General features: G+C 38.3%; 1 protein-coding gene across 1 annotated transcript in view; it reads right to left on the minus strand.

Moving 5' to 3' along the window:
- The window catches only part of F13A1 (coagulation factor XIII A chain), a 187,340-nt gene extending 161,680 nt beyond the window's left edge, over positions 1-25,660 (minus strand). The window contains exons 1-4 of the mRNA XM_053664120.1: positions 25,638-25,660; positions 24,683-24,743; positions 22,498-22,667; positions 5,226-5,414 (exon numbers count right to left, since the gene is read on the minus strand). Coding sequence (XP_053520095.1) covers positions 5,226-5,414; positions 22,498-22,627 — 319 coding nt within the window. The 5' untranslated portion in view covers positions 22,628-22,667; positions 24,683-24,743; positions 25,638-25,660. The remainder of the gene's footprint in view (positions 1-5,225; positions 5,415-22,497; positions 22,668-24,682; positions 24,744-25,637) is intronic.
- Between the last annotated feature and the right edge of the window lie 1,953 nt (positions 25,661-27,613).

Genomic DNA, 27,613 nt, shown 5'->3' on the forward strand with positions numbered 1-27,613 from the left:
ATTGCATATATTGATCTTTGTTGATAAATCTAACCTTGTTATATAAACTCTAAAAGAAATATTTGAAGAGATTCTTTTATGTTTCTTTTGTTTTTTATGAAGTCGTCTCTATTTTGTTTTTTAAATTACTGTTTTCACATTCTAGGTTTCCTGAAATTCAAGCACACCTGCATATACAAAGTTTTATACTTAATTTCATTTTCAGTTCATATTTGAAACTTATCTCTCATTACAATTACTTTTAAAATAGAATTTCCATGGCTTTATTCAATCCTACTGAAATAAGTATTGCATTTTAAGAGAATTATTTCTGAGCCCCAGTGAGTGCCCAACACCACTCTTTTTTCATCTTAGCCCTACCAGAGTGATGGAGCCTGAGGTCTGCTGCACATCTGAGTAGGCAGGAGGGGCAGAAAGACACTCATGGGGATAGAACCTCCATCACCAGTCCTTTAAGGCCCTTTAGAAATGTGCTTGGTTTCTCAAACATTAAATAGTAGAATGTGGACTTTTATCATTTTCCTTTTCCTGTTTCTACAAGATGTTTGGAAATAAAGTCCTGAAAAGTACAGCAAGCCCTCAAGTAACAACACTTCATTCAACATTGTTTCGTTATGTCACTAAAGAGAAAAAAATCGATTCTTGGCCAGGGCCACTGTCTGTAGACTACATCGTCTCCATTGTCTGCAAAGGTTTTTTCCAGGGATTTCAGTTTTCTCCCACATCCCAGAGACAGCAAGTGAGGTGAACAAGCGTGTCTCCACTCTGAGTGAGTGTGGGAGTGTGTGTGAATGGCCCTGTGATGGAAGGAAGTCCTATCTGGGGTGGGTCCAACCTCATGCCTGAGCTGCCAGGAGAGGCTCTGGATACCTACAACCCTGAACCTGAATCAGTGGGTTGGAAAATGATCATCTTACTTGTTTTTATGCATCCTTCTTAAATGTATAAATAGCTTACATTTATTTCAATGTTTAACATTGGAAGTGTTTAGGGTCTTTATTTAGAAGTTTAGTGATTTTTTTACTAGAAATATGCTGTAGGAACTTAACTCTTGTGTATATCAATTTAGCCTGTGGTAAAATTGGTTTCATTCTATGTCATTTTGCTTAAAGTGGCAATTTCCAAGAACCTATAGATAATTATAAGTGAGGACTTACTGTAGTAAACCTTGCAATAGGCCATGCATACTGGAATACAATTTAACTCCAAAAGTGCAATTTGTAGTCTCTCAGAAGGGTTTAAAAATACATGTTGGCTTTTAAGATATACAAATTTTCATCTCAAAAGCAAATTTGCTATGCTTCCCTCCCCCCACCTTTTCACTTTTGTGAAAAGGAGGACTTCAGATGCTCACTGCAGTGGATGCTGTGGTACAGTGCACAGACCTCTCCCATTCAGGAAGGCAGTATCAGTGTCTCTGATGCTGAGCATGTTGGACACAGAGCTCTCACTGAGCTGCTTCCAAAGGGTTTCCCTCAGCCATAGAGAGCCAACTGCAGTAATTACCCTCTCCTCGAAGGTAGCATGGAGCCAAAGTCTGGTACATACTGGAGCATAGAGGCCCACATCCTGGCCCCAAGGCTGGACAACTCTGAAGATCTGATCCAGGCCCAGAACTCACCATGGGATCCACGGGGACCTTTGTTGGTAGTAGTTCAACTCCTCCCTCTGTCCACCCCTGACTCCTTTACTCCCTCACAATTCTGATCCTGTGAGTACTCCCCAGTAAACTTTTTCCACACCAATTGCCTTCTCAGAGTTCATTTCCAGAGAACCCATCTTATCATTCTTCTTAAGACTTCCATTTTTAGAATTATTTTTTGAATGGTCAGTAGAAGGTCTCAGACCTCAGATAAGTTCTATTTAGGAGCAAAGCTTCCCAACCCTGTTCTCATCACTATAACTATTTGGCTAAAAGCAGAGATAAAAATTACTGTGAAGTTGGAGCAAACCTGTGGACAGAACTACATGAAGTAACCATTTCATTATGTGTCAAGGGCATTGTAATGATATCTGGTCCAACAAGCATGTGCATGAACACACAAAAGAAAAAGGTAGATAAACTTAGGGAAAGGAATAAAACTAAACTTTCATCACATTTCAAAATATTGTTAAAAATACTAGCTGTGTATTCCTTTTTCAACTTAAGTAGCCATTATTAAACAGTATTAACAATAATAGTCTGTTCTCTAAATGTAACTCAGTTGTGGTTGTTTCATTTTCCCCAACACAGGAACAGTAATTTAGTTTTCCCTCTCTTACCCCACAACTGGGATGGAAAACAATTCTGTGTGGAAACCAAGCATCACACTGATGCTGTTTATTTTAACTCAGGAGTCTCTTTTCTTCGACCTCCATTTCTACTCTGGTTTCAACCAATTTTCCAACAATAATATGCAAATTTGCACTGTAAATGCGAATAAGCCCCCAAAATATTACTCAAGTAGTAAGGGGCCATAGATTTTTTTCTAAGAAGGTAATTTTAGTTTTAATGGAAATATTTTTAATTTCTTTACATATACTCCCATACAGAGCAATCATTTTACAGATGCCTTCATATAGTCATATCATTCTTTCCCCTCCCCTTCTTGCTTGGTTTCCCTCCCCTTTGCTTCTAATATTTTGGCCACACTCCCACCAGGAACCCATGCCAGCATGTATGTGCTTCATATTCTTTTCTGCACTTAACACTACACAGATCTTCTTCACATTTACAGTTGCACATACATGTAGAAGATGTTGTGTTCACTCTTCTGTATTTTGTTTTCTCACTTACTACCTCTCTTGAAACCCTCTGACATAGATTTAACTTATTCTTTTTAAAAAATAACAATTCATTATGTGAGTATATCACAATATTTTAACCATTTAACTACTGAGGAACATTTATTTTCAGGGTTTTTTTGTCACTGTAAACAACACTACAGTAAAAAAAAAAAAAAACAAACCTTTATGAACTGGGTTTCAATATGTTCAATAGAAGTTCCTCAGATTAGAATTGCTGAATTAAAGGCATATACTTTTAAATATTAATAGAAGTAAATTTGCTTTCTAAATAGATTATAGAATTGTACATTTATATCAGTAATGTGTACTTTTCTCTATATACATGCCAGCAGATATTATAATCTTTTCTAAATTTTTGCCAGTCTGGTAGATATTACTTTGATTTGTTTTTCAAACATACAAGTGAATTTGAGTACATTTTCATATGATTGATTGTAGACCATTTGGATTTTTTCTTTTGTGAAATGTCTCTATACCCTTTACATATTTTTCTATGTTTTGTCTTTATATTGCCAATTTGTGAGAGCTTCTTTCACTTTCTCTGTTAACCCTTTATCTCAATGTATGTTTGAATATTTTTCCAGATCTCTTTTGTCAGTTAACCTAATTTGTGGTATTTTTGGTCCTTTGGTCATATGTATGGTCATTTGTGGCACTAGGGTATGTATATAACAAACATACATATATATTGTATATTATATTCATATGTATACTAAAATATCAAAATGCAAAAAGTTCACATACCTTTCTTACTCCATTAAACAAACAACTATATTAGGTACTCATATACTGAGGTCTATTTCTGGATTCTCTGTTTTACTAAAGAATTTTTTTTCCTTTTACTCTTGTAGCCGCTTCTGATAGAAAGTGCTCTATGATTTCTTTGTGTAATTTTCTTGGTTATTATCAGGTAATTATTCTTTCAAAGCAACTTATTTTATCCAGTCAAGAAATAATAAAACCTCCATTGGGATTCTAACAGAAAATCAACTAAGTATATACTTTAGTCTTGGGAGACCATTTTTAAAAATACATTGATACTTCAGAACCAAGAACATATTTGTTTTTTATTGGTTTCTCATGTCTTTTACATGTCTTTTGTTAAGATTTTATATCTGCTTTTTATAGGTTTTGTCTTGTTTTATAAAACTTCTTTCTATATTTCATAGTTTTACTTACTTTTATATGTAGAATTTTAAAAAAATTTCTTGGTCCTTAGTGGTAGAGGAGTGAAAAGCTATTGACGTCTAACTAGGAATTTTACAAAGCTTTATTAATATTGTACTTGTTTTCCTTTAATCTGTTGGGTTTTCTGCATATACAATGATTACATTAATAAAGTATCATTTTATCTCATTTTTTAGTTTTATAGTATATATTTTATTTATAGTATATATTTCTTTTATATTTTTTATTTGCTAAAACCTTTACAGCAATACTTTGAAAAAATAAGGAATGGTGATAGTAGACATCTCTAATTTTTTATTATTATTAAGATTATTAAATTTTTGCCAGTAAAGATACCAGAATGTTGTTGGTTTTGGGTAGATAATTTTTAGTATAATTGAGGAGAGTTCTTCTATTTCATTTTATTTAAAATTTTTTTTAAAAACAGTTGTTGAATTTAGTAATTTTTTTAGTGACTTGAGTTGATTGCCTGATTTTTCTTTTAATTTATTTATGTATAGGGTTATGTAGACAGATGTCTTGATATCGAGCCATCCTTACTTTTTGGTGCATGCACTTATTTGCTACTCCTTTAAATTTCTAGAAAAATATTTACCAAATGTGTCAAATACTAGTAGCTATAACTTAATAAAGGGTTTCATGATCAAATTAGTTTGAGAAATACTAGACCAAAGTTAAATGGTACTTCCCAGAACCATTAAAGTTAATGAGCATTGTCAACTTACAAGAGGAGAATAGAGTACAACGTGTTGTGTGAACTTTATTTGACCATCCATTTTTCAAGGACTGTTCCATGTTACTATGTTAAAGTAAAACAAACTTTTGGGAAATTCTTAAATGAATATTGCCTAGTAAGATCTGCAATGTTTCACCTGAGACCAATTAAATCATGAAGGAAGAAGAATGAATTAAAAGTCACAAGTGTAGAATACTAAAACCATTTGGAGAAAAATAACAACTAATATTTGTGCCAACTGCATTTATGCCACATTCACTACTCTTATTTATACCAGAGTTATTCCCAGATAGGCCAAAATTATTGATGTTTGGCATTATATAAACCCATCTTCAAGCACAGGGTTGTCAGGGGCTGAATGCAATTTCAACTTCAGCCAACTGTTAAAGTATGATTCTAGAAATAATGCAACTGAACCTGTACTGACTTCTATTCTGTGACCACAGTGCCATAACTAACATGACACGATGATGTAGATGGACTATTGTGACTTGGGTTTACACATGGCACTCACCAATGACATATTCCACCCTGAAGAGATCTTTTCTGGGGTCGTATGGACGATTGAAGTCAATCTGGATGTAGAAAGACTGCCCTCTGCGTACAATGAGTTTGTTGTTATCATACTTGTCGGTGTGATGATCCACTTTGTTGCTGTCCCATCTCTCCTTGAATAGGTGAACACTTGTGACATGAAGGTAGTCTGTGCACAAAGAAAGCAATCAAGGGAAATCACTTAGTAACTTTGTTAAAATGTAAACTCAAAAACAAGATCATTTTTTCCTGAAGCAGGAACGTCTATTGGATAAAACTCTATGCAGACTGGGAGGTTTGAGAGTCAGTGTCTTGCAACACTTTTGCTTTCAGAGAGGATTTTATAAAAGCTTTTACCCACTCTGATCTCATTTCAGACTGCACAGCACTGACTTTGAGAGAGATGGAGCAGTGTTGATAATGCCCAGTGTACAGGTCTAGATGCAGAGAAGCTAAGACCAAAGTTGAAGTCTTCATATTCCCTCGTTTCTTTATGTCAGGTCCTTCTCATGGTGACTATGGCCACACTGTGTCACTAACTAGAGACAAGCAGGAAATAGTCACTTCCATTTTCTTACCCTTAAAAGGGGAACATTCAAATTTGACAAAGCATCAAAGAATGTTCTAAAGGACAAAATTGACCATTAACTCAGAACTCTCTTCTTACTTCAGGAAGGGTCAAATACCCTTCCTTTTATAATCTTAAAGGTATATCTTTACCCTCAATGGCAGAAATGAGAGGGAACAGGTATGGAGAAAAGACACTTACATTTCTATGAGATAAGTATAATTGCTTCTACTCTGGACATGCAGAAACAAGCCTCACATTTCCCTAGCTACTAATCAACCAATCTGAAGGCAAATGCTGGTCTGTTGCCAAAACCTGCAGATTTTTTAGTGTTGAGAGTTTAACTGTCAGTAATATATTTATCTGAGACATGCTAGTGCTGGATAAAGGTTATACATCCTCCTATCATTTCCCCATTCCCTCTGCAAATGAGCACTGAATGTGACGCTAACTCTAACTACCCATTTGCACTGTAGTTTAGAATATCTAGTACAGAAACAGATTTCTGTCTATGCATTTGTAGTTTTAATGGGACACTGGGGAGAGAAGTCTGGGCAAGGGATGTGCTGGCCTTCCTTCTCTTTCCCTGATGCTGCCTGCTACATGGTTTGCCCTCACAGCTGTCAACACAGAGTGCACATCTGCTGAGCTTGTGCTGGGCATCACTTTTCAAGACTCCAATGACTTCCTTTACTTTTACACAGAAATCTATGTAAAGTGTCAGATTTTCTCTGGTATCATTTTTTTCTCATTGGGAAGAGGTTGGGCTCATTAAGATACTCTCCAGTTTGAAAGTCTAGGAGTTCCTGAAACACTCTGAATTAATAAAATTCAGGTAATCCTGATTTGAATCTCCAGTGTCATAATTACTTAGATAAGAAACATTGCTTCTCAGAAGCTGAACTTTTCTCAACTTTAAAATGGGGATACTAATATCCAGAGAATTTCTGTGAAGATTCAATGTTATAGTGATGCAATGTGCCTGGCTCATAGTGGGGTCATAGGCTTGCTTGTGGATCACTGCATATGAGCTCTGACGGAGCCAGTTTGTATTTTTCATACTGTTCAATAGACTATTCTGACTGCAACACTACAGCAAACAGAAATGCAAGATGCAATTTTATTTTTACCTTATCTCAGAACCCTGTCATCATAGTACATGATCCCTGAAGGAAACTTTCCTTCCATTATGTTGTAGGATAAAGATGTGTAATTCTCTACACCTTTCTCCTCCAAGCTGCCTTACCCCTAAGTTTTGGGGCCTTATTAAAGTCATAATTCCCAGTGTTAACCCAGCTTCAGAAAGGCTGAAGTGTAGGGGGTCAAGATCATGGGGTAGGAAAATCTTGAGCTCACCTACTCCCACGGACACATCAAAACTACAACTACATGTAGAACAAATATCTTTGAGAGTGACCTGATGACTATCAGAATAGATTTTTCTACAACAAAGAATTTAGAGAAAAACCACATTGAAACAGGTAGGGGGGGGTCTAGTTAGGAACTACATCCCCAGTGTGACTTCCTGCCAGTTGGAGGTATTTCACCACCATAAAAATGACTCCTGGGAAGTGATGGATCTGAGCTTCACATTGAGTTCCCCCAGCGAGGTGAACCTAAACCAGGAAGGTAAGACCCTATAACAGATGGCTATGAGAATCAGTGGGGTGCTGTCCAGGAGAGCTGAAGGTCTCTAAGAAACTAAGACTGCTCTTAAAACACTTGTACACAAATTTACCATCTTGGAGTTCTAGGACTGAGGCAGCAGTTTGAAAACTCCTGGGTTGTGCATAAGGGAAATACATTGACTAATTTTAGAGCAAGTGCTGGAGGGGCAGGAATCTAAGCTCTCTCTGGGGACAAAAGCACTGGCAGACACCATTTATTCTTTAAACTCTTAGCTGGCTTAGAGCTGGCAGGCACCATTTCTAACACTCCCCATTAACCATTAACCTTGCTAATATTGTTCACCCTGGTGTTCCCCTGAGATTCCACCTGGCCCAGTCTGCCACTCCATCTAGCATCACTCCTGCCACACTTGTTGGGCAGCCTTAGCCAGCACTGGGACCCTCCAAAACATCCTCAGCCCTGACCTGCCACATCTGGTGGGCAGCTTCTTCTAGGATAAGTGTTCCTACAAGATGACTCTTACTCCACAGGGCTAGCCGTCACACACCAACATGTCTACACCAGTTGAAGCTGAGCCTTGCAGTTATGTTGGGACTCTATCTGCATACCAGCATACCCACAGAAATTGTAGCTGGGCTTCACAGGCAGCTAGGCGACGGAACAACCCTGCCCACCAGTGCACCTACAATAGTCATACAGAGGCCTCACCAACAACTGGGCTGGGTACCAATCCTGTCTACCAGTGCCTCTGAAACACCTGTGGCAGGGTCTCACAGCCACCCAGCCTGGGTACGAACCTGCTTACAAACATACCTTTACTGTATGCACCCTGATCTCAACAGGCACATGCAGCCCACACAGGGAACAACCTTGGAGCACCTGGCTCTGATGAACAGAAAGGATTACACAACTGGGTCCCACAGGACCTCTTTTACATAAGCTCTTTCAAAACCAGGAGAAAAAGCTGATATGCCAAATACATAGAAACAACATAGAAAGTTAGGCAAAATAAGAAGAGGAATAAGTTCAAAAGGACAAGAACTAACAAAACCCCAGAAAAAGAACTATAAAAATGGAAATAAGCAGCATACCTGATAAAGAGTTCAAAATAACAATCATAAGGATGCTCCCCAAATTTGGAAGAAGAATGAATGAACACAGCGAGAAACCCAGAAAATATAGTTAGAACTGAAAACTTGAATAAATAACTAAAATTAAAAAAATACTTCAAAAAGAATCAAGAGCAATTATATGATGTAAAAGAACAAAACAGCAATCTGAAAGATTGGTAGTGATAATCACACAATCAGAACAGGACAAAAGAAATTGAAAAAGAAGAGGATAGTTTAATGGGACATTAAACATACTAATATTCACATTATAGAAATCCCCAAGGGAGAAGAGGTTTAAAGAAACAACAACAATAATAATGATAACAAAAATCCTATTCAAACAAATAGTGGCTGGAAACTTCCCAAAGTTGGTGGAGAAAACAGACAATCCAAACTAAGAGTCATATAGAATTTCAAAGAAGATAAATCCCAAGACACTCACCCCAGACACATAATAATAAAAAATGTCAAAGTTAAAGAGGGGATTTTAAAAACAGCAAGAGTAAAACTACTAAAGCTCAAAGGAACCCCCCCTAAAACTATTGGCTAATATATCAGCAGAAATTTTGCAGGCCAGAAGAAAGTGACATTATACTCAAAATGATTAAAGTATAAAGCCTACAAAGTAAAGGCTACAACAAGAATACTCTAATCAGTGAAGTTATTACTCAGAACTGAAGCACAGTTTCCCAGACAAACAAAAGCTAAAGGAGTTCATTACTACTAAACCGCCAATAGAAGAATGTTAAAGAGAGAAGTCTGTAAAAGAGAGAACTCCAAAGACAAGCAGAAGACAATAAGATGGCAATAAATACATTCCTAGCAATAATTACTTTAAATTTTAATGGACTAGATTCTCCAATCAAAAGACATAAAGTGGCTGCTTACAAAATATTAATTTTGGACCTAAAGACACAGATTGAAAAGGAAGGGATAGAAAAGAGATTTTTAATGCAAATGGAAATGAAATGAAATCTTGGGCAGCCATATTTACATTAGACAAAATAGACTAAAAGGACGACTGTAACAAGAGACAAAAAGGACATTATGTAATGATAAAGAGAACAATCCAACAAGCGGATATAACTCTTGTAAATATCTATGCGCCCAGTATAGGGTCATGTAAATATATAATGTGAATGTTAACAGACATAAAGGAAGAGATTGACAGTAATATAGTACTAGTTGGGGACTGTAACATGCCACTGACATCAGACAGACAGACAGATGGATGACAGACAGGTCATCCAGACAGAAAATCTATAAGGAAACATTGGCTTTAAACAACACATTAGACCAGCTTATAGTAATAGATATATACAGGACATCCCATCACAAAACAGCAGAATACACACACTTTTCATGTGCTCATGAAACATGCTTCAGTGTAGATCACATGTTAGGTCACAAGTCTCAGTAAATTTAGGGAGATTCAATCACATCAAACATTTTTATAACCACAAGGGCATGAAGCTAAAAACCAATTACAAGAAGAAAACTGGGGAAAAAGCCACATACATGGAGGCTAAAGAATATGCTACTAAAAAACCAGCCAGTCAACAGAGATATCAAAGAGGAAATGAAAAATACCTTGAGACAAATGAAAATGAAAACATAACTTTCCAAAATCTATGGGACACTGCAAAAGCGGTCCTAAGAGGGAAATTTGTAGTGACACAGGCCTACCTCAGGAAACAAGAAAAATCTCAAATATATAATCTAACCTTAAACCTATAAAAACTAGAAAAAGCAATAGAAGGAAGAAAATAACAAAGATCAGAGAAGAAATAAATGAAATAAAGATAAAATAGGAGATCAATGAAATTAAGAATAGTTTCTGTGAAAAAATAAACAAAAGTGATAAACCTTTAGCCAGGCTTATTAAGAAAAAGTATGAGGGCCAAAATAAAAATCAGAAATGAAAGAGAACAAGTGACAACTGAAACCAGAGAAGTACAAGGGATAATAAGAGAGTACTATGATCAATTATATACCAACAAATTGTACAATCTGGAGTAAATGGATAAATTCCTATCAACATGCAACCTTCCAAAACTAATTCAGGAGGAAATAGAAACCTGAGCAGACCAAAAATTACTAAAGAGACCAAATCAGTAACCAAAAAACATGCAAGAAACAAAAGCCCAGAAGAGATAGCTTCACAGGTGTCATTAAAGCAAATGTGTAAAGAATTAATACCTATCCTTCTCAAACTAGTCAAAAAAATTGAAGAAAGAATGCTTCCAAACTCACTCTGAAAAGCCACCATTACCCTGATATCAAAACCAGACAAAGACACTATAGGAAGGAAGGAAGGAAGGAAGGAAGGAAGGAAGGAAGGAAGGAAGGAAGGAAGGAAGGAAGGAAGGAAGGAAGGAGGGAAGGGAGGAAGGAAGGAAGGAAGGAAGGAAGGAAGGAAGGAAGGAAGGAAGGAAGGAAGGAAGGAAGGGATGGAGGGAGGGAGGGAGGGAGGGAGGGAGGGGAGAAGGAAGGAAAGGAAGGAAGGAAAGAAAGGAAGGAAGGAAAGAAAGAAGGAAAGGAAGGAAGGAAAGAAGGGAAAATTACAGGCCAATATCCCTGATGAACAGAAATGAAAAAATTCTCAATAAAATATTGGTTAGCTAAATTTGACAGTACATTAAAAAGATCATACAGCACAATCAAATGGGATTTATTCAAGAGATGCAAGGATGGTTCAAAGTTTGCAATCAATCAATGTGATATGCCACATTAACAAAATAAAAAACAAAAAGCATGTGATAATCTCAATATATGCCCCCAAAATTGACAAATTCAACATTCATTTATAATAAAAGCTCTCAGCAAAGTGGAGACAGAAGAAATATGTACCTTAACATAATCAAGGTCATATATAACAAACCCACAGCCAACAATATACTTGATGCTGAAAACCTGAAAACGTTTTCTCTAGGATAAGGAATAAGACAAGAATGCGCACTCTCATCACTTTTATTTAATATAGTATTGAATGTTCTAACATTGCAAGCAATGAGATAAGAAAAAGAAATAAAGGTATTCAAGTGGAAAGAAAGAAGTAAAACTGTCACTATTTGAAAATGACATGATACTATATATAGAAAATCCTAGATTCCTCCAAAGAGCTTTTATGACTAATAAAAATAAATTCTGTAAACTTGAAAAACACAAAATCAATATGCAGAAACCTGTTGCATTTTATACATTAATAAAAGAACCAAAAAGGGACATTTGAAGAATAAACTCATTTACAGCTGCATCAAAAAAGAATGTTTAACCAAGAAGGTGAAGGAACTGCACTCTGAAAAGAATAAGACATTGATAAAAGAAATTTAAGAAGACAAATAAATGGAATGATATACCACGCTTGCTGATATGAAGAACTAATATTGTTAAAATGTCTATACCACCCAAAGCAGTCTACAGATTCAATTTAATTAGTATGAAAATACCATTTTTTCACAGATCAGAACAAATAATTGTAAAATTTGCATGGAACCACAAAAGATCCCAAATAGTCAAAGCAATCTCAAGAAAAGAGTGGGTTGAAAGTATGTTCCCTGATTGCAAACTATAGTACAAAGTTACAGTAACCAAAACAGCATGATACTGGCACAAAAACAAACATATAGATCAGTGAAACAGAATAGTGAGCCCAGAAATAAACCCATGATTATGTGATCAAATAATCTGTGGCAAAGGAGGCAAGAATATACAATGAGGAAAAGACAGTCTTTTCCAAAAATTGTGTTGGGAAAATTGGAGAGCTATATGCAAAAAAAATTTTAAACTGGACCACTTTCTTACACTATATATGAAAATAAACACAAAATGAATTAAACACTTAAATGCAAAACCTGAAACCATAACTCCTAGAAGAAAACATAGGCAGTCAAATCATTGACCTCAGTCCTAGCAATAATTTTTTAGGCTAAGTCTCCTTGAACAAGGGCAACAGATGCAAAAAATAAACAAATGGAACTGTTGAAACCAGAAAAATAGAGGTTAAAATAGGGACTGCCTTAAAGAGATTTGGCCTGGAGACAGAAACCACAAGGAAAGAACACAGGGAGTGGAGAAGGCGGAACTACGAAACCAATGGGGCTGAACAAGCAGAGGACCACCTGTTCAAGTGTCTAGATTAAAATTTTTCCATTACTCAAAACCCAGAAAGCTTAGGTCATGCTCACACCACCCGAGTAGCCAGTAGCTAACAGCCACATTTGCTTCTATACAATGCTTGCTTGCTCGCGTCTATAAAAAGACTTAGCTGTAAGCGCTTAGGGCGGCTCTCATTAGCAGCTCTTATGAGCACCGTGTCTCCGGACACTCTGAGGGTCTGCCCCTGTGCAGGTTAAAACTTTGGCCAATAAAATAACATCTCTGAATCCTGAAAGTTCCTGACAATTTGTCTCTCGCATTGGTGGATGCAAAAGGGACCCCATCAAACTGAAAAGCTTTTGCAAGCAAAAGAAACATTAACAAAATATAAAGACAACCTATGAAGGAAGGTATGTGCAACATTGAAAAACAGTGTAATTAAAAAATGAGCAGTGGTCCAGAATACATTCTCCAAAGAAGATATACAGACAAAGACAAATTCTGTAAGATTTTATTTATATGTAAAATTTTAAAAACAGACTCTTGGACACAGAGGAAAAACTGATGGCTGTCAGAGGAGAGGGAGGTGAGGGGTTGGGCAAAAAGGTTAAGAACATAAAAAATTACAAAATTCCAGTTATAGAATGAGTTACAGGATGTAATGTACAACATCAGGAATATAGTCACTAATATCATAGTGACTTTTGACAGACAGTTGCTAGACTTAGCGTGATGATCATTTTGTAAGATATGTAAGTGTCAAGTCACTATGTTGTATGCCTAATATAATAATATTGTAGCCCACTATATTTTCATTTTAAAAAAAGGAAACAAATATCTGGATAATCATAAATGTCCGAGTTTAAAAGGACATAATTAATCAACTTGTCTGGTTTTCTTTTTTAGGACCATGGCTTTTAGTAATATTTCTTTTCTAAAAAGTCTAAAATCCTATATTCTCAGAAATGAGTTTAATCAGCTCTTCATTCTTCAGCACCAGCAGGAAAAATATACTGATGTTTTAACCTCATGGAATTTCAGAAAGCAAAGTTACTTTGTAAACCATCTGGAAGGCCTGTTATATACAACAGAAAATATATCCAGGAAAGCTCTAATAAGTAGGCTTCTAGCCTCCATCTCAACAGGGAACCCACAATCTCACAAAGCAAATAGTTCCTATTTAAACAAACCTAATTATTTGAAAAGCCCTCTTAACATTAACTGACACCAGTTCTTCTGTAATTTTTCTAACTATGGAACCTTGTTCTAACTTCTGCATATGTTTTATTCATTTCATCTGTCAGTCTTTAGTTTTAAAAGTAATAGTTCCTCTAAGTCAGAGGTGTCAAACTTATTTTCATTGAGGGCTATATCAGCCTCGTGGTTGCCTTCAAAGGGCTAAATGTAATTTTAGGACTGTTCTTCAACTAGGGGCAAGGAGCTAGACACTGCTGCCGAGTAGAAACAAGGTGCTAATCCACACAAAATAAGGTGGAGGACTGAATTTGGTCCACGGGCCTTGCGTTCGCCCCCCGTGCTCTAAGTAAAACATGGTTTGTATTCTTCAAGAAATTATTTCCCAATCTTCTACACATTATTCTATTTTAGAATATACATTTCATTTTGTAAATTCATCTCTTGTAGTATTTTCTCTAGATTTAAATACATTATTCTAGTTCTGGTTTTTCTAGTGAAAATCAATGAGACCACTACATCTGTCAAAAGAAATAGTATATTTCTATTAGTTCAGATCAAGTCACCATTAGTGTTTTGACCACTCTTATTTTATTATTGATTCAAATAAAGCATCCAATAAAACAAAAGCCTTAAAAATACATTCCAATGTCATTTTAACCAGTAATGGATTAAAATTCATTCCAGACACTTACAAGTTACTAAATTATGTTGCTATTTAGCCATATCTATTTACGCAATTTTTTCTCCCTTTTAGCTTCATTTTAAGACCTTACATGTATTAACATTAAGTTTTATTATGTTAAATTTGGTTCATTGTTTCAAGATCTGAAGATAATTGAGAACCTAAGCATATATACATAGTGTACTCAATATTTTTTCTGACTTCCTGTCCTCCAGAAATTTTTGTAAGTGTGCTATTTTTTTACATGACATGCAAGACATGAATATAAATGCTGATTAGGTCAGAGCCTAATTAATACAAGCTAGGTAAATGCACAGTGGTACAGCTTAAAAAGTGAAGAGATAGTTACGATACAGTGTCACAACGACTCTGATAAAGGAAATATAGGGTATTGATTGGATGATGAAGATTTCTGGGTGGCATAGGGGAGCCCATAACCCAGATTAGAGGAGGTTAAGGAAAAGAAGTGAGGTATAAGCAACGGTCAGAAAGATGAACAAGTTATAAAGGTAGAGAGCAGTGTGAGGAAGAATGTTTCAGGGAGAGGGGAGAATGAGTGAAGACTGGAATGAGAGAGTGCATGGTTTACTTAAAAAACTGAAAGATGGTTGGTTGTCTAGAGTGCAGTAGTGGGATCACAATGGCAGAGTAGGCAGGAGCTGCTCATGCCAGCCTTGTAGGCTCTGTTAAAGAGTTAAGTTAGTAGCACTGGGGATCCAGTAATAATCTGAAATTGCAAACTGACATGATTACACACACATACACACACACACACACACACACACACACACACACACACACACAAATTTAACCTACGCCTGGAGACCGAGTAGAAAACAGATTGGATGGTGACAGGCTTAGAGGCAGGAACGTCAGCTGAGAGGCTGCTGCAGTGCTCTAGGTGAGGAACTGGGTGAGTCTAGTCTGCCTGTAAGAAACGGGTGCATTGGTTCTAGAGAACTGTCAGGATTTGCCTAACATCTTCTCACACCCACCCCATGACAATATGTTCCTGAGAATTAAGTAGGTTAGCTTAATACCTTGGTTTCTCCAGCAGTTCTACCTAAAGGGAAAAAATAAAGCTGGAGAGGGAAATTCAAGTGTATCTTTGGCATCTATAGTTCTCATTGATTCTAATTTTTACTGCAAAAGAAAACCCTGGTTTTCCAGTTCTATACCCCATTCTAGTAGACCTGCTTAATGTCCGGTGACTGCCCATCTTGAGATGATGCAGTGCAGAGCTAGTTCTATGGGATATTTACATGTATTATGATAATTAAGAGTTTTGTGATTAAACCAGTTTGGGAAATGCTGGTTTTAAACAAGATTAATCAGGATTCCTTCAGAATTTATGGGAGACTTTAATATATTAATATATATTGCAAATCTCCTACAAGTACAATGTTTTCTAAACTTAAATGACCTTGGAAACTATTTTTGTGGAATATTTTATAGAATATGTTTTGGGAGATGCTTCACTATTGACTAATTTTGCAACCTCAAAAAATTATATAATCTCTCTGAGACTAGTTTTCTTATTTTTAAAAAGGCAACAAAATGTCTTATAGTGTTGATGTAAGCATTAAACAAAAAATGAATGCAAAGTGCTTTAGCACAGTGTCTGGCAACTGGTAAATTCTCAATATTTGTATTATATAATAATTGTTATTATTAGTATATATAATAATATATGGTAACCTAGGGGAGACTGACTGGAATCAAATCTCAACACTGACATTTACTATCTTTGTGATTTTGACAAGTTACATAAACTTCCTGTACCTCAGTTTCCTGATCTGAAAAATGGTGGTTGTATGGGGACTAAGTGAGAAAACACACTGTTTTCTGAGTTGACAGTCTTCTTTCCCTTTTCCTGATTTTCTATGGGTAGATGAAATCATTTTCTGCTTTTGATTCCCAGAATATATTTTTCTTTATAAAGGAAAACAAGCCGTTATCATTAATCACTTGGTATTATCATAATAAAGATGATTTTATCCATGGATCTCTAAGCCCCTTGAGGGCCAGACCCTGTCTTAATCATCTTGTTGCTGTGCCTGGGGCAATGTGCAAAAGTTCCTCAGCAAATACACCACTTTTTACTTTCAACAAACTTAATACCTGAAAAATTGAGCTTTAAGTTCCTTATTTATTTTAAAATAGGTTATTCAATTTACCATGGCATTAACCATTGGAGTTTCTTCAGTGACTTATCAGACAATTCATTCTCAGAACATGCTAGTTTCAGGACTGTGTATCTATGTCGTTGCCAATGGTAACATGGGGGTTCATAACATGAGATCTTCAGACCAGCAGTTTTGTTTCAAATTGGAATAAAGTGCCATATTATCAAAGCCCATTTACACTGCTTATAACAAAGGGTAAGCAAAAGGATGTTTATAAATTCCTTTAAGTATAAAAAAAGTAAGGTCCCTGAAACCTATGTAATTTTAATAACCAATGTCACCTCAACTCAATAAAAATTCAATAAGAATAAATAAATAAGTAGATAAAAAACATAAGCCCCTCAAATAAACCTCATGTTTTCTAGTATTTGAGTAAAAGAAAACATATAATAAATATATATTAATATGTAGCATTTGTTTTAAAATAATGTACTCTATATTGTTATGTGTGTGACAACATTTAATTTTAAAAATGTAGTTTCTAAAATGTTATTTTTTCCAAGTGATCTTTTTATTCTCCATTGTAATATGCTGCTAAGTCAATGCCTTCAGGAAGAAAGAGAAAAAATTCATAGGAAATCACAGTGGTGCTCTATGTAGGGTAAAACTAAGGCAGTGGTAAATAAAATTTCTCTGTATAAGTTCTTATTAAAATAATTTAAGCTAAAAAACATTTCACTTAAAAATGAAATGACTAAAATATGAGAGGTTAAAAGCTACACCAAGAAGTCAGGAGTTTAAAGAAATAATGTTCTAGACTGCGGTCAAGTTTATGAGACACACGATTTATTCTTTAGAAGAAGGCAATGGCACCCACACTGCATTCTCTCTAGCATCATCTCCTAATATGTCTATAGATGTACTAGAGTTTGCCCCAATATCAGCGAATGAGCCGAAGTTCCCAGTTTCATAGATTAAACAATATTTCTTTCATCACTCATGGAGAGTGACCCATGGATCAAGTCAGGCATAGATTTACAAATATCATAGATTTTCTGTTGGTTCATTTTTCCTAGTATTGCCCCTTCCCACAGAGTAGGCACTCGGTATACATCTGTTAAGCAAGAATATTGATTTTTGCTTTGTTCATTGCTTAACAAAACATAGTTTAGATTGTAAGAGCTTTCTCATCACCCAAGTTCCATTTGCCACAAACAGTAAATTAATTTGCTTCTCCCTGTCCAAGTCCAGTTCTTGGCAAAATAGAGCAACCATTGCTAAGCTACTTTTTGTTTTTTAGAGAAATATTGTAGCTGGAAACTTGGCAGCTCACTCTTGCGAAGTGACAGCTTAAAAAAAGTCTACCTAACACAATTTAGCCTACTTCTGAACATATCAGATAATGGTGTGTTAAGAAAGAAAAAAATCTCTCCTCATGAGCCAGCTGCCTCCTCATCCTTCTACCCTTTCCTTAATATGTAAAAAGTAGATTATATGCTCCTTTGGTTATACAAATATACTTCAGAGAATGATTATACCTGTCATAGATGGAATCTTGAAATAAGTTAAATATTTAGGTTTGTATCCTAGGAATTTTCAAGTGAATTGAATTCTCAGTGCAATTTAAAATATATTATTTATTACCAAAGTGTAGAAATATATACTGTCCATGAGGAAGTAGGTCTGTTTATTGTGAAAACAACAAGATAAAAGTTTACTTTCTCATATTTCTTTTGAATAGACATAATTTTTAAGTATCATGAACTAGAATGATTATGAACAGTTTCTTACATAGCATATTGTTTTTAACTGTTGCTATTAAGATTGTCCTGCATCTAAAAATGTGTAAGACATACCCAGCTGCCTATAGGAAGCTAGAATAAAAGAAATGAGGCTAATGTCCTCTCCAGGGACTAAAGCCTCTCTGGTCAATTTCTTTCTATCCCTAAGTATCTCAGTAGCCTTCAAATGCATCTTCTTCACTCCATTTTCTCCTCACGGAAAGATTTCCCTTCACAAAATACGATTCCGATTATGTCATTCTGCTGTTTAGAATCTTTACAGGCAGAAGGAAAGGTAAATATTTGGTGTGATCCCTGCCCACTTGTCCTGGGCTCATCTCTTTCTCTTGTCCTCACTACTTGACATACAATGTTCCTTCCACTAAAAACGCTACTCCATGCTCTTGTCTGCCTGGGACACTTCATTCATCTTCATCATCCTCTTTCCTGATCCACTGGCACTACTAGTCATTCCTTTTACTTGTTTTGTCTACTAGGTAGAGAGCTGCTTGAGGACAGGAACTGACCTCTTCATCTTGGTGTCCCTAGAGAGAGGGTGGCATAGTTCCAGACACATAGATGGTAACCACAGTGCTTTTCCTCAAACGAAATGAAAAAATAGGTTCTATGCAATATCATTTCTTAATCACACCTTTCTTATTCTTTCAGTGACCTTGAATCCATAGAGGTTTACTTCGCACAAAGGGCAGATTAACGATTTAGTTCTGACGTGGAGTAGTGAGAGGAAGGAAATGATCGGAAAGAAACAAGATCCTAATAAATACTAGATTCTGCCTGCATTTGATTTTTAAAAATAGGTCCAACTTGCTTTCCAGTTTGAATTCTGTGTATTAGACCTGTCAAACACGTGTTACATTCACTGCTGCGAACGATTGCCTATTGTTAATAACGCAGAGTCAAACAAGCCCGAGAATGTAAGGTTGTGTTCCAGAACCTTACATCTCCTGCTAAAATAACCTTTGAGACAAGAAGGCTGTAAAGAAATTTTCAGAATACTAAGTATGTGTGCAGAACAGCCTATTAGAAATAGTTGCAAATTCAAACAATCTGAAGAGATTTTCACATACTTTTCTCAACTGTAATTGAGTTCAAAGGGGGCTACTAAGGATCCTTAAAAATACACGAGGACATTAAACCCACTGCTGACTGGCTGGTCCCCTCTCCAGGGTTCCAAGGCCACCTCAAATATTTGTTTTTTTAAAATATTGTGCTGCTGTATGGGAGGAATCTTACTTAAGTTTATAGATAGTGAGTTATAAGCTAAATTAATTCTTAGCAAGTGATTATGAAAGCTGTGAATTAAAGGTATTACATCCACCCACCCAGTATGTATTATATACATTTGCTGTCATAGGATTATACAAAATGAAAAATGTGCCATTTCCCACCCCCTCTTTTCTCCTCTTGCTTCTCTGGCTCTGTTAGTCAATTTTACAAGAATGGCTTGCTAAAAGGACACTTGAGAAAAAGTTCCATTGAAATAAATGAGAAGAAAGAATTTGTTTTGGGCTTTGCGCTCCTGGAGCCGAAGTCATGGTCAGTTAGGGAATCCAGGTCAAATGAGTCCTCTTAGTGACCACTAGTGGCCACTGGGTGAATTGCAAGAAGGTGTCATTAAATGCATGACTGCTTTAGCAGGGATGGTTTGGGGAGAAATCATTTATATATTTAGTGCCAGAAAACTATTTTAGCATAATTAAACAAAAATTTGAAATGCTGGAGAAAACTTGGAGACAGGTCTACTTTATCAGATGATTTATTTTGGTTGATCAAATGCTGTTATTTATTTAGTTATTTACTTATTGCCTTACTCATCTGGGACTAAGTACTGTGTTTCATGGGTTCAGGTTCCTTACCCTCATAGCATGTAGCACTTAGCTTATTTGTGTGAGAAATATTAACTTAATGAATGTTTATAAAAATCCAGAAGCTGTTATTAGTAATAGGATCCTAATGACTCTAGGACTGATGAGTCATTTAATTCTCAAGTGACTGACTGTACATTCATTCTACAAACAATCATTGAATCCTTATACTCCAATGCCAGGGCTTGTAATAAATGTCCCAGAATGTCACTTGGGTGTGGACATATGACTACCTAGCAAATAATATATTTTTCAAAATCATTTAGTTAAAAATAATTTCCACCTCTGCCTCCAAAAAAACACAAAACACAATAAAACCAGGATCTTTTTCAATTCACCTCCCCGCTCAAGTTGTCTGTCAGTTTTGGTTTCTTATTGACAACATTTTGTTCAGATTTCAGATATACAGAGGCTGCAGGCTGTATATATTTCTCTTAGAAGATAGAGTGGGCTCCTGACAATGTAGAGTTATGATAATTGATATTCTAAATCAATGAGCATGTATCAGTTTTGTGCTATGAACTCTCACAAGCACTAGTCATTTGATCCTTATGACAACTGTGAAGCAGGTCTGGCTTCCATTTCTGATGGAAAAACAGAGGCTTACATGACTTCGCCTAAGTCCCAGGGTAAGTGAAAGGCAGATGTGGAACAGGAACCCAGGTCTTCTGAGTCCTGGACCAGGGGGCCACTTCCCACATCACACTGCCTTTATGTAGCTTCACGGTTCTCCGCAGTGATAGAGCCTGCACCTCTCTCTCTGTTTTTCCTGTGTACTCCCTCCATCACCCTTCCCTGGGTCCCAGAATCTCCACTGCCAGAGGGGAATTTTGCTAGAAAATTGAATACATTAAGGTAACCTACTTGATAATTTGAAGTCTGCACACTTTCCAATTTATTTGCATTCTTAAAAAAACAAAAGGACTCCTGCACCAGGTGGTGAAGGAGTTGAACATCAATTGCTTACTTTGTCCTCAGTTTCCTAACCTATAACATGGGGATTTAGATGAGTTGATCAGCAAGTCCATTTAAACTCAGTTCTGTGGCTCTAATGGTGGAGTTTTAGTGAGTGCAGCACTCACTGGGAGAGAGCTGGGAGCCACATGTTTACAAGTTTGTCTTGCTTTCTCTACTCAGCTAAAGAAACCCTTTGTTCTGTGAGCCCTCTCCTCCAAATTTGAATGGTACCTGATGGATGGTACTGAATGTCTCTCAGTTTTCACAATTGGATATCAAGCCATCTAGACATGAGGGTAGCATGGTCAAAGCCTCCCACAGCATCCAGGTGGTCTGACCTGCTGCACTGTGGGGATCAGCACTGTCCTTATCTCTGCTTTCAATAACAGTCTCTTGCTGATGAGGCATCTGAGGGTGATCTTGGGCCCTAACCCATCAAGTGGGTGCTTACCCTCTGGTAAAACCAATCACAGAGCAAAGTGGGTCTTGGTACATGTGTACTGATGACAAAAAGTGCTCCCTGCTAGATGACATTCAGGGACATGAGCCTACATGTCTCTGCCTGGCCAAGAGAATGGTGTCTGTGTCACCAAGCACAGTTGGCACCTGGGCCCTGTCACAGCTGACAGGGATGAGTGGAGGTCAGCTGCTGGCTGCTACTCCCAGAGCAGATCCCTAGAGATCTGCAGATGCAAGAGCAGAGAAAGCAGCTTGCCTTGCCGGCTCTGCAGGCTGCTCTGGAGAGAAATAGAGGGCTTCCATCTCCATTACTGTCAGGCTCTGGCATCTCTTGTCAGCTCTGAAATTCATAGCAATGCATAGACCGTAGAAGGGGGGAGGAGGGAGAACGAAGGTGGTGCAAGCCAGGCAACCAAAACAGCCACAATATTTGGGAAGTGGAAACTTCCAGCTAGAGAACATTCTTAAAAACAGAATAGTAGAGCTGGAAAGGCCTCAATAAGCCAATGCCCCTGTTTTGTAGAGGTGACTTTTCTAAGATTACTGAGCTATTAAGTGGCAGAACTGGAACAACAATCAGGTCTTTGGTACTTTTACCACTCAAAAGATTATTTTGGAGGCCTTTCTTTAAAACTAGAGATTGGCAGGGAGTCCCCTTCTGGGAGAGCTCAACAGAAACAAAGGGTGTTGACTCAGCAGCACTGTGGGGAGGAGGGGTGAGGCCAGCTGTGCTTGGGCTGGAGGTGCCCGTCTATACCTTGCAGATTGACTCCTCGGGGCACCAGGCCCTGCAGCTCCATAGTGGGGGGCTCATTCTCTTCGGCATTGGAGTTGTTGGGTGGGACAGCTCTCCTGCCTCCAAAGGTGGTCCTGGGGGTCTCTGACATGGTCAGCTTTACAAGATCCTTGGGGCCTAAAAAAGAGACACTGAAAAGGAATATGAAGAGAGTTACATTTGACACAAGGCTTCAAAATTAGAGAAGCAGACATAACTGTATGTTATAGCACCTGAGCAACACCTTTTGAGGTTCACATAAATAAAAAGTGAGAAGTGGTAGTGAGGATTAGTCTCATGTTGGAATAGAGTTCTTCAAGGATCTTGGAGAAATTTGTCAAATATATGGAAAGCAAAAAGGGAGTGGTCAGGGAAAAATGGAGACAACTATACTTGAACAACAATAAAAATGTGAAAAAAAGAAAAAATATCATAACATGATGCCTGCTAATAAATATTAATTTTAATAAATATAATTAATAGATGCTTAATAAATACTTCATAAAAATTGAAAAACATAAGGAAAGCAGAAGAAAGGGGGATGGTTAGAAGACATAAAAATGTCAAAGATTTTGGAGAGCAAGGGGTTTTTTTTCTCATTATCCTTAAGACAATATTTTTGTAAGAAATGTTACATGCATGTACACATGCTCATTTCACATGGACTTATGAGGCTTAAGTCTCTTTGAAGAATAAACTCAGGAAACCATGTCCAGATAGGTGGCATCTTCCCAAGCATTTGTGTTTGCAAATTCATCAGCCCATATCGATTGAGGACCCACTATGGACCAGGCTGTGGTCTGGGCACCTGGGATATATCAAAAATAAGAAAGAAGATTTTTGCCTTGGAGAGCTTCTGGTCTAGCAGGGGTTAGGGCTCAGTCCAACAAAATTCAGAAGTAAACTCAGTAGGCTGAGAAAGTGGTAACTGCTTAGGAGCCAGGACACAAGAAACAGGGTAAGGGTGACGGAGAGTTTGGGTTGGTGAGAGGGAGAGATGGAAAATTAAATAGGGCTGTAAATAGCCCATTCTCTAAACTTACTCGGTCAGTGGGGTTGACACTGACTTCACTCTAAGCCTGCTAACCCTTCCTTTGGAATCGGTGCAGGCAAAGAGCCAGTGTGAATGCCGCATACCTTACTGTTAGGGCCCAGTAATTACTTGTTGACCAACTGACCAAATAAAGGGAGAACTTGTTTCTGGCCCCAATGAATTGTGCCCTTAATCACCTGGATTACTCAATCATGACTCCTGGTGATTTGGTTGTTTTCAAAAACAGGCACACCCTCAAAAGATGAGGAACTACTGTTACAGAGGCAACTAGGGGAGACTGCTCCAGAACATGTTGAGCAAAGGCAACATAGCTGGAGACAAGAGAACCACTTCAGGTGTTTGGTCTTGGAAGGAGACAGCACTGTTTAGAAGTATACAGTCTAAATAGGTATCCATAAATATCTACAAACACATTTGCCAACAGTCTTCAGTGAAATAGGGAGGCATGGAGGAAGAAGAGAGAAAAGGGTGAAGAGAGAAGGGTGAAGAGAGAAAAGGGAGAGAAGGCAAAAAATGGCAACTTCTGATGGAGAACAGCAAGGGTGGCCTGTGGGATCATGGTGGGGAGTGAAGAGTTTGGGAGAGAAGAGCACGGAACTTTGCAACTATGCAGTAGCCTGTAGGGAGAGAGAACCCATAAAGCAGAGAACAGGGGAGCCTGTGGAGGTGGACAGAAGCTTTCTATTCTCTCAGGTCTGAGGGAGGGGAAGGTACTCAAGTTCAGCTCCTTCATGGTGATGCGGTCAAACAAGTGTTCTTATCTGGCCCTACTTCACCCCTTCTTCAATCTTTTGTGTCCTTTCTCTGTAGTCTATCCCCCTAAGACCCCCAATTTCCCTATTCCCATTAGGTGGCCTTCTTAGCAAGCAGTGCCTTCAAGAATGCTTCTTGGAATGCCTGAGAGAAGTCCCACTCAGAAGAGGGGCTGGGTAAGTGTGGAACTAGGGGCCAAGAATGGGGAATTGAACATGTGGGGCTGCCTTGGACCCCCAGCCCCTGGAATTCCCACTAGACACCTGAGAGATCCAGTTTCAGGAGGGTGGACACAGAAGGCCCCAGGCAGCCACTGGGCTCAGGGCTGTGGCTATGCTGGCAGAAGTAACAGCCACTTACCTGCAGTCCCCTCCTGAGGTTTCCTAACACAGGCTGGCTCTGTGTGTCTCCAGGCTACTTCCTCAAAAGAACACAGGAAAAAACGACAAGAAAGTTGGCTCTTAAATAACTTCCTAAGAGCTCCCTCCCTTCTCCCCCATCCCACAGGGTTTTCTCCTCCCCCTTGACAGCTGGAGCAATCGAACCTCTTCTGGACTTTTTATTTACTTCTTCCATCCTGCTCTGTTATTCTGGTAGGCACTCCTCCTACCATTCTCCCCACCTTTGGCCCCCTTACTCCCAATTTCCCAACACAGCTTCTCCCCACCAGCCCCACCTCAAGTTGTGCCTCTTTCTTCTCACTTGGTGGCTGGAAGAACCAGCTAATGACACTGCAGTGTGAGGCAGACCCCACCCTCTTCCTTTAGGTGAGGAGGGCTAGAAGGGTCTAGATTTTTGCTATCCAGGTTGGTGGGGCTTGGCAGAAAGGAGGGTGTGCACTTGCACAGACAGGTCACAGACAGCTGTGACCATACATACAGCAAGAGAAACATGTCCTTTTTGTATAAATAAAGCTGAGGGATATGGTCTGTATTCTTCAACCACCATGGGAGCCACAGCCACCACCTAACCACAGACTTCCTGTAGGAGAGAGTGCCCAGGGGGAGGGAAAATGAGTAAGTACTTTTAAGAGTTCCACACAAATTAGAAAATAGCAATATTTTTGGAAAACCATTTTGGTTTATCTTCAAATAATTGAAAAAAGAAAATAATTTTTCTTCTAAAATTTTCCATTTGTTTTCTGAGTCTTCATTTCTCCAAATACTCCAATTTTCTGTCATGTCCATTTCTAACCTTTTACTGTTTCCAAATTTCTGACCCTGCCACTTATTCTAATTTTGTGGAGAGAGAGAAAAAAGAGATGTCATTGTTTATACAGTCTCTCAATTTTCTGCTGCCAAATCTATGAACTTACCTGCAACCTTACAAGCCTTTTCCCTCTTCCTGTTGCTAATGTGGGAAGGATTCACACACCCTGGTCTATGGCCAAGGATGCCCTTTGCCTGTGCTCCACATGCCCTTCTTCTCCAGGCCTTGCTGTGTTGCTCACCCATTTCCCCCCTGAATCTTTAGCTCCTTCCCTCCCTCTAGCTGCTGCTTCCCATCAGCATGCACACAACTTAAAGTCAGGTCTCTTCAATAGTTTTGAAACCCTTTGTCATCCACCCAGCTCTTGTTCCTCTTTCTCCTCTTCATTGCATGTTTCTCTAACTTGACTCCTGCTCGCATCATTCTGCTGAAACCGGAGTTGAAGGTCACCAATGACCTGTGCTAAATCCAAAGGACAGGATTAAATTCTCATTTCTTTAACCTTTGAAAGCACTGAACTCTGGTGCCCACCGTAGCCTTGAAGGCTGTTTTCCCTGGCCTCTAAGACATGGCACTCTCCAGGGTGTCCTCAGTGCTGCACAGGTCCCTTAATAATCTCAGCAACTCTGATGCCTTCAAGTTCTATCTATATCCTGACACCTCCTAAATCTAGGTCTTTGGCTGTGATTTTTTACAGGATGCCAAACTCCCCCATCTAACTGCCCACCAGCCATCTTTACTTGGTATGTCCCAGTGGTAACTCATATTCATCATGTCTGAAATGAGATTAATAATTTTCCCTGAAAACCTGGATCATCTCAGGAGTTCCCTATCTCAATGAATGCCATCACCCTATAGCCAGTTGCCCAGCCAAACAAGTAGCATTGTTATTGACACTTCTTTCTCATTCCCCAAAGCCCCCCAATCCAAGCCTCTAACAGACATTTTCTACTCTACTTCTGAAATATCTCTTGGATGTACCCATTTACCCCTTCCAATCGCTTCTCCACAGTGCAGTCAGGATGAGCTCTGTGGAAGTCAACTTTAATATCAAATACTTTGAATAAAATTTTCTGTTATTTATTTTTGCTTTTACTACAAGTTCCAAGCATCAGATGACACAGTGCTGTACAGCCTAGGTCCTGCTTTACCCTCTAGACCTATGTCTTTCACTCTCTCTGACACACTGTCTCACTCACCACCCCCACCTGCACCCTGTTCACTGCATTTTATGATGCAGTCACAAAGAGCTTCTTACTTTGTGCCTCTTCCCTCTCCTTCTCTCACTAAGAGACTGTTACTTATTTACCCTCCAAATCTCAACCTAGAATTGCTCAGGTGCCCTGCAAGGAGCTTGCCTTGTCATGTTGCTCCTTACACTGTCTAACCATTTTCTGTTTCCTTAGCTGTACCCTCACTAGATAAGAGAGTGGAGAATTCAACTAGAATTCCCCAATGAGAGACCACTGACCAGTCAATTACTCAAAGCCTATCCTTTCCATACTCTTTGTTGAGTGGTAGAGAAAGGCCCCGGAGAAAGTGTCACCACACGCTGGTAGTTCTGGCAAACATCAAGCCTGAGTGTGCTGCACTGCTGCTTACCCCTGCCCACGTAGGTTGTGAGAAGAGTGGGCAGCCTTGTACCCTCCAGATGAGGTTGCATAGCTGCCAGGCCACCCTGGCTGTGTTGAGCATTTCAGGACAGGCTTGTCACCCTCATAACCACCATCATGATGTCACTTTGGCCTGAGGTTCACTGATTATTGTGTGAGAATACACACATGCTGGTTAACTTCCTAACTCTTCCAAACTACCAAATTAGGCACATTGAAAGGAAACGTGTGCCTAGCAAATAAGAGAGTGCCTGAGCATACCAAGTCCTTGCATGTGGTTGAAGACCATCCATGTTACAGAACCTTTCTTCACAGTCCTGTGACATAGAAATCAGAACAAAGTTTTCTGGCCATCCATTGAACCATGAGCTGTGCCAGAAAATGTGACTTTTACAGAAGCAGCAGTGTGGGTAGGCTTGAGGTCTTCAAGCCTTTTATCTCTGAACATCTATTGCATGGCACAGAGGTG

Source organism: Artibeus jamaicensis, unplaced genomic scaffold (genome assembly GCF_021234435.1).
Source record: "Artibeus jamaicensis isolate MK-2021 breed Jamaican fruit bat unplaced genomic scaffold, CSHL_Jam_final contig_335, whole genome shotgun sequence".
Classification (NCBI taxonomy): Eukaryota; Metazoa; Chordata; class Mammalia; order Chiroptera; family Phyllostomidae; genus Artibeus; species Artibeus jamaicensis.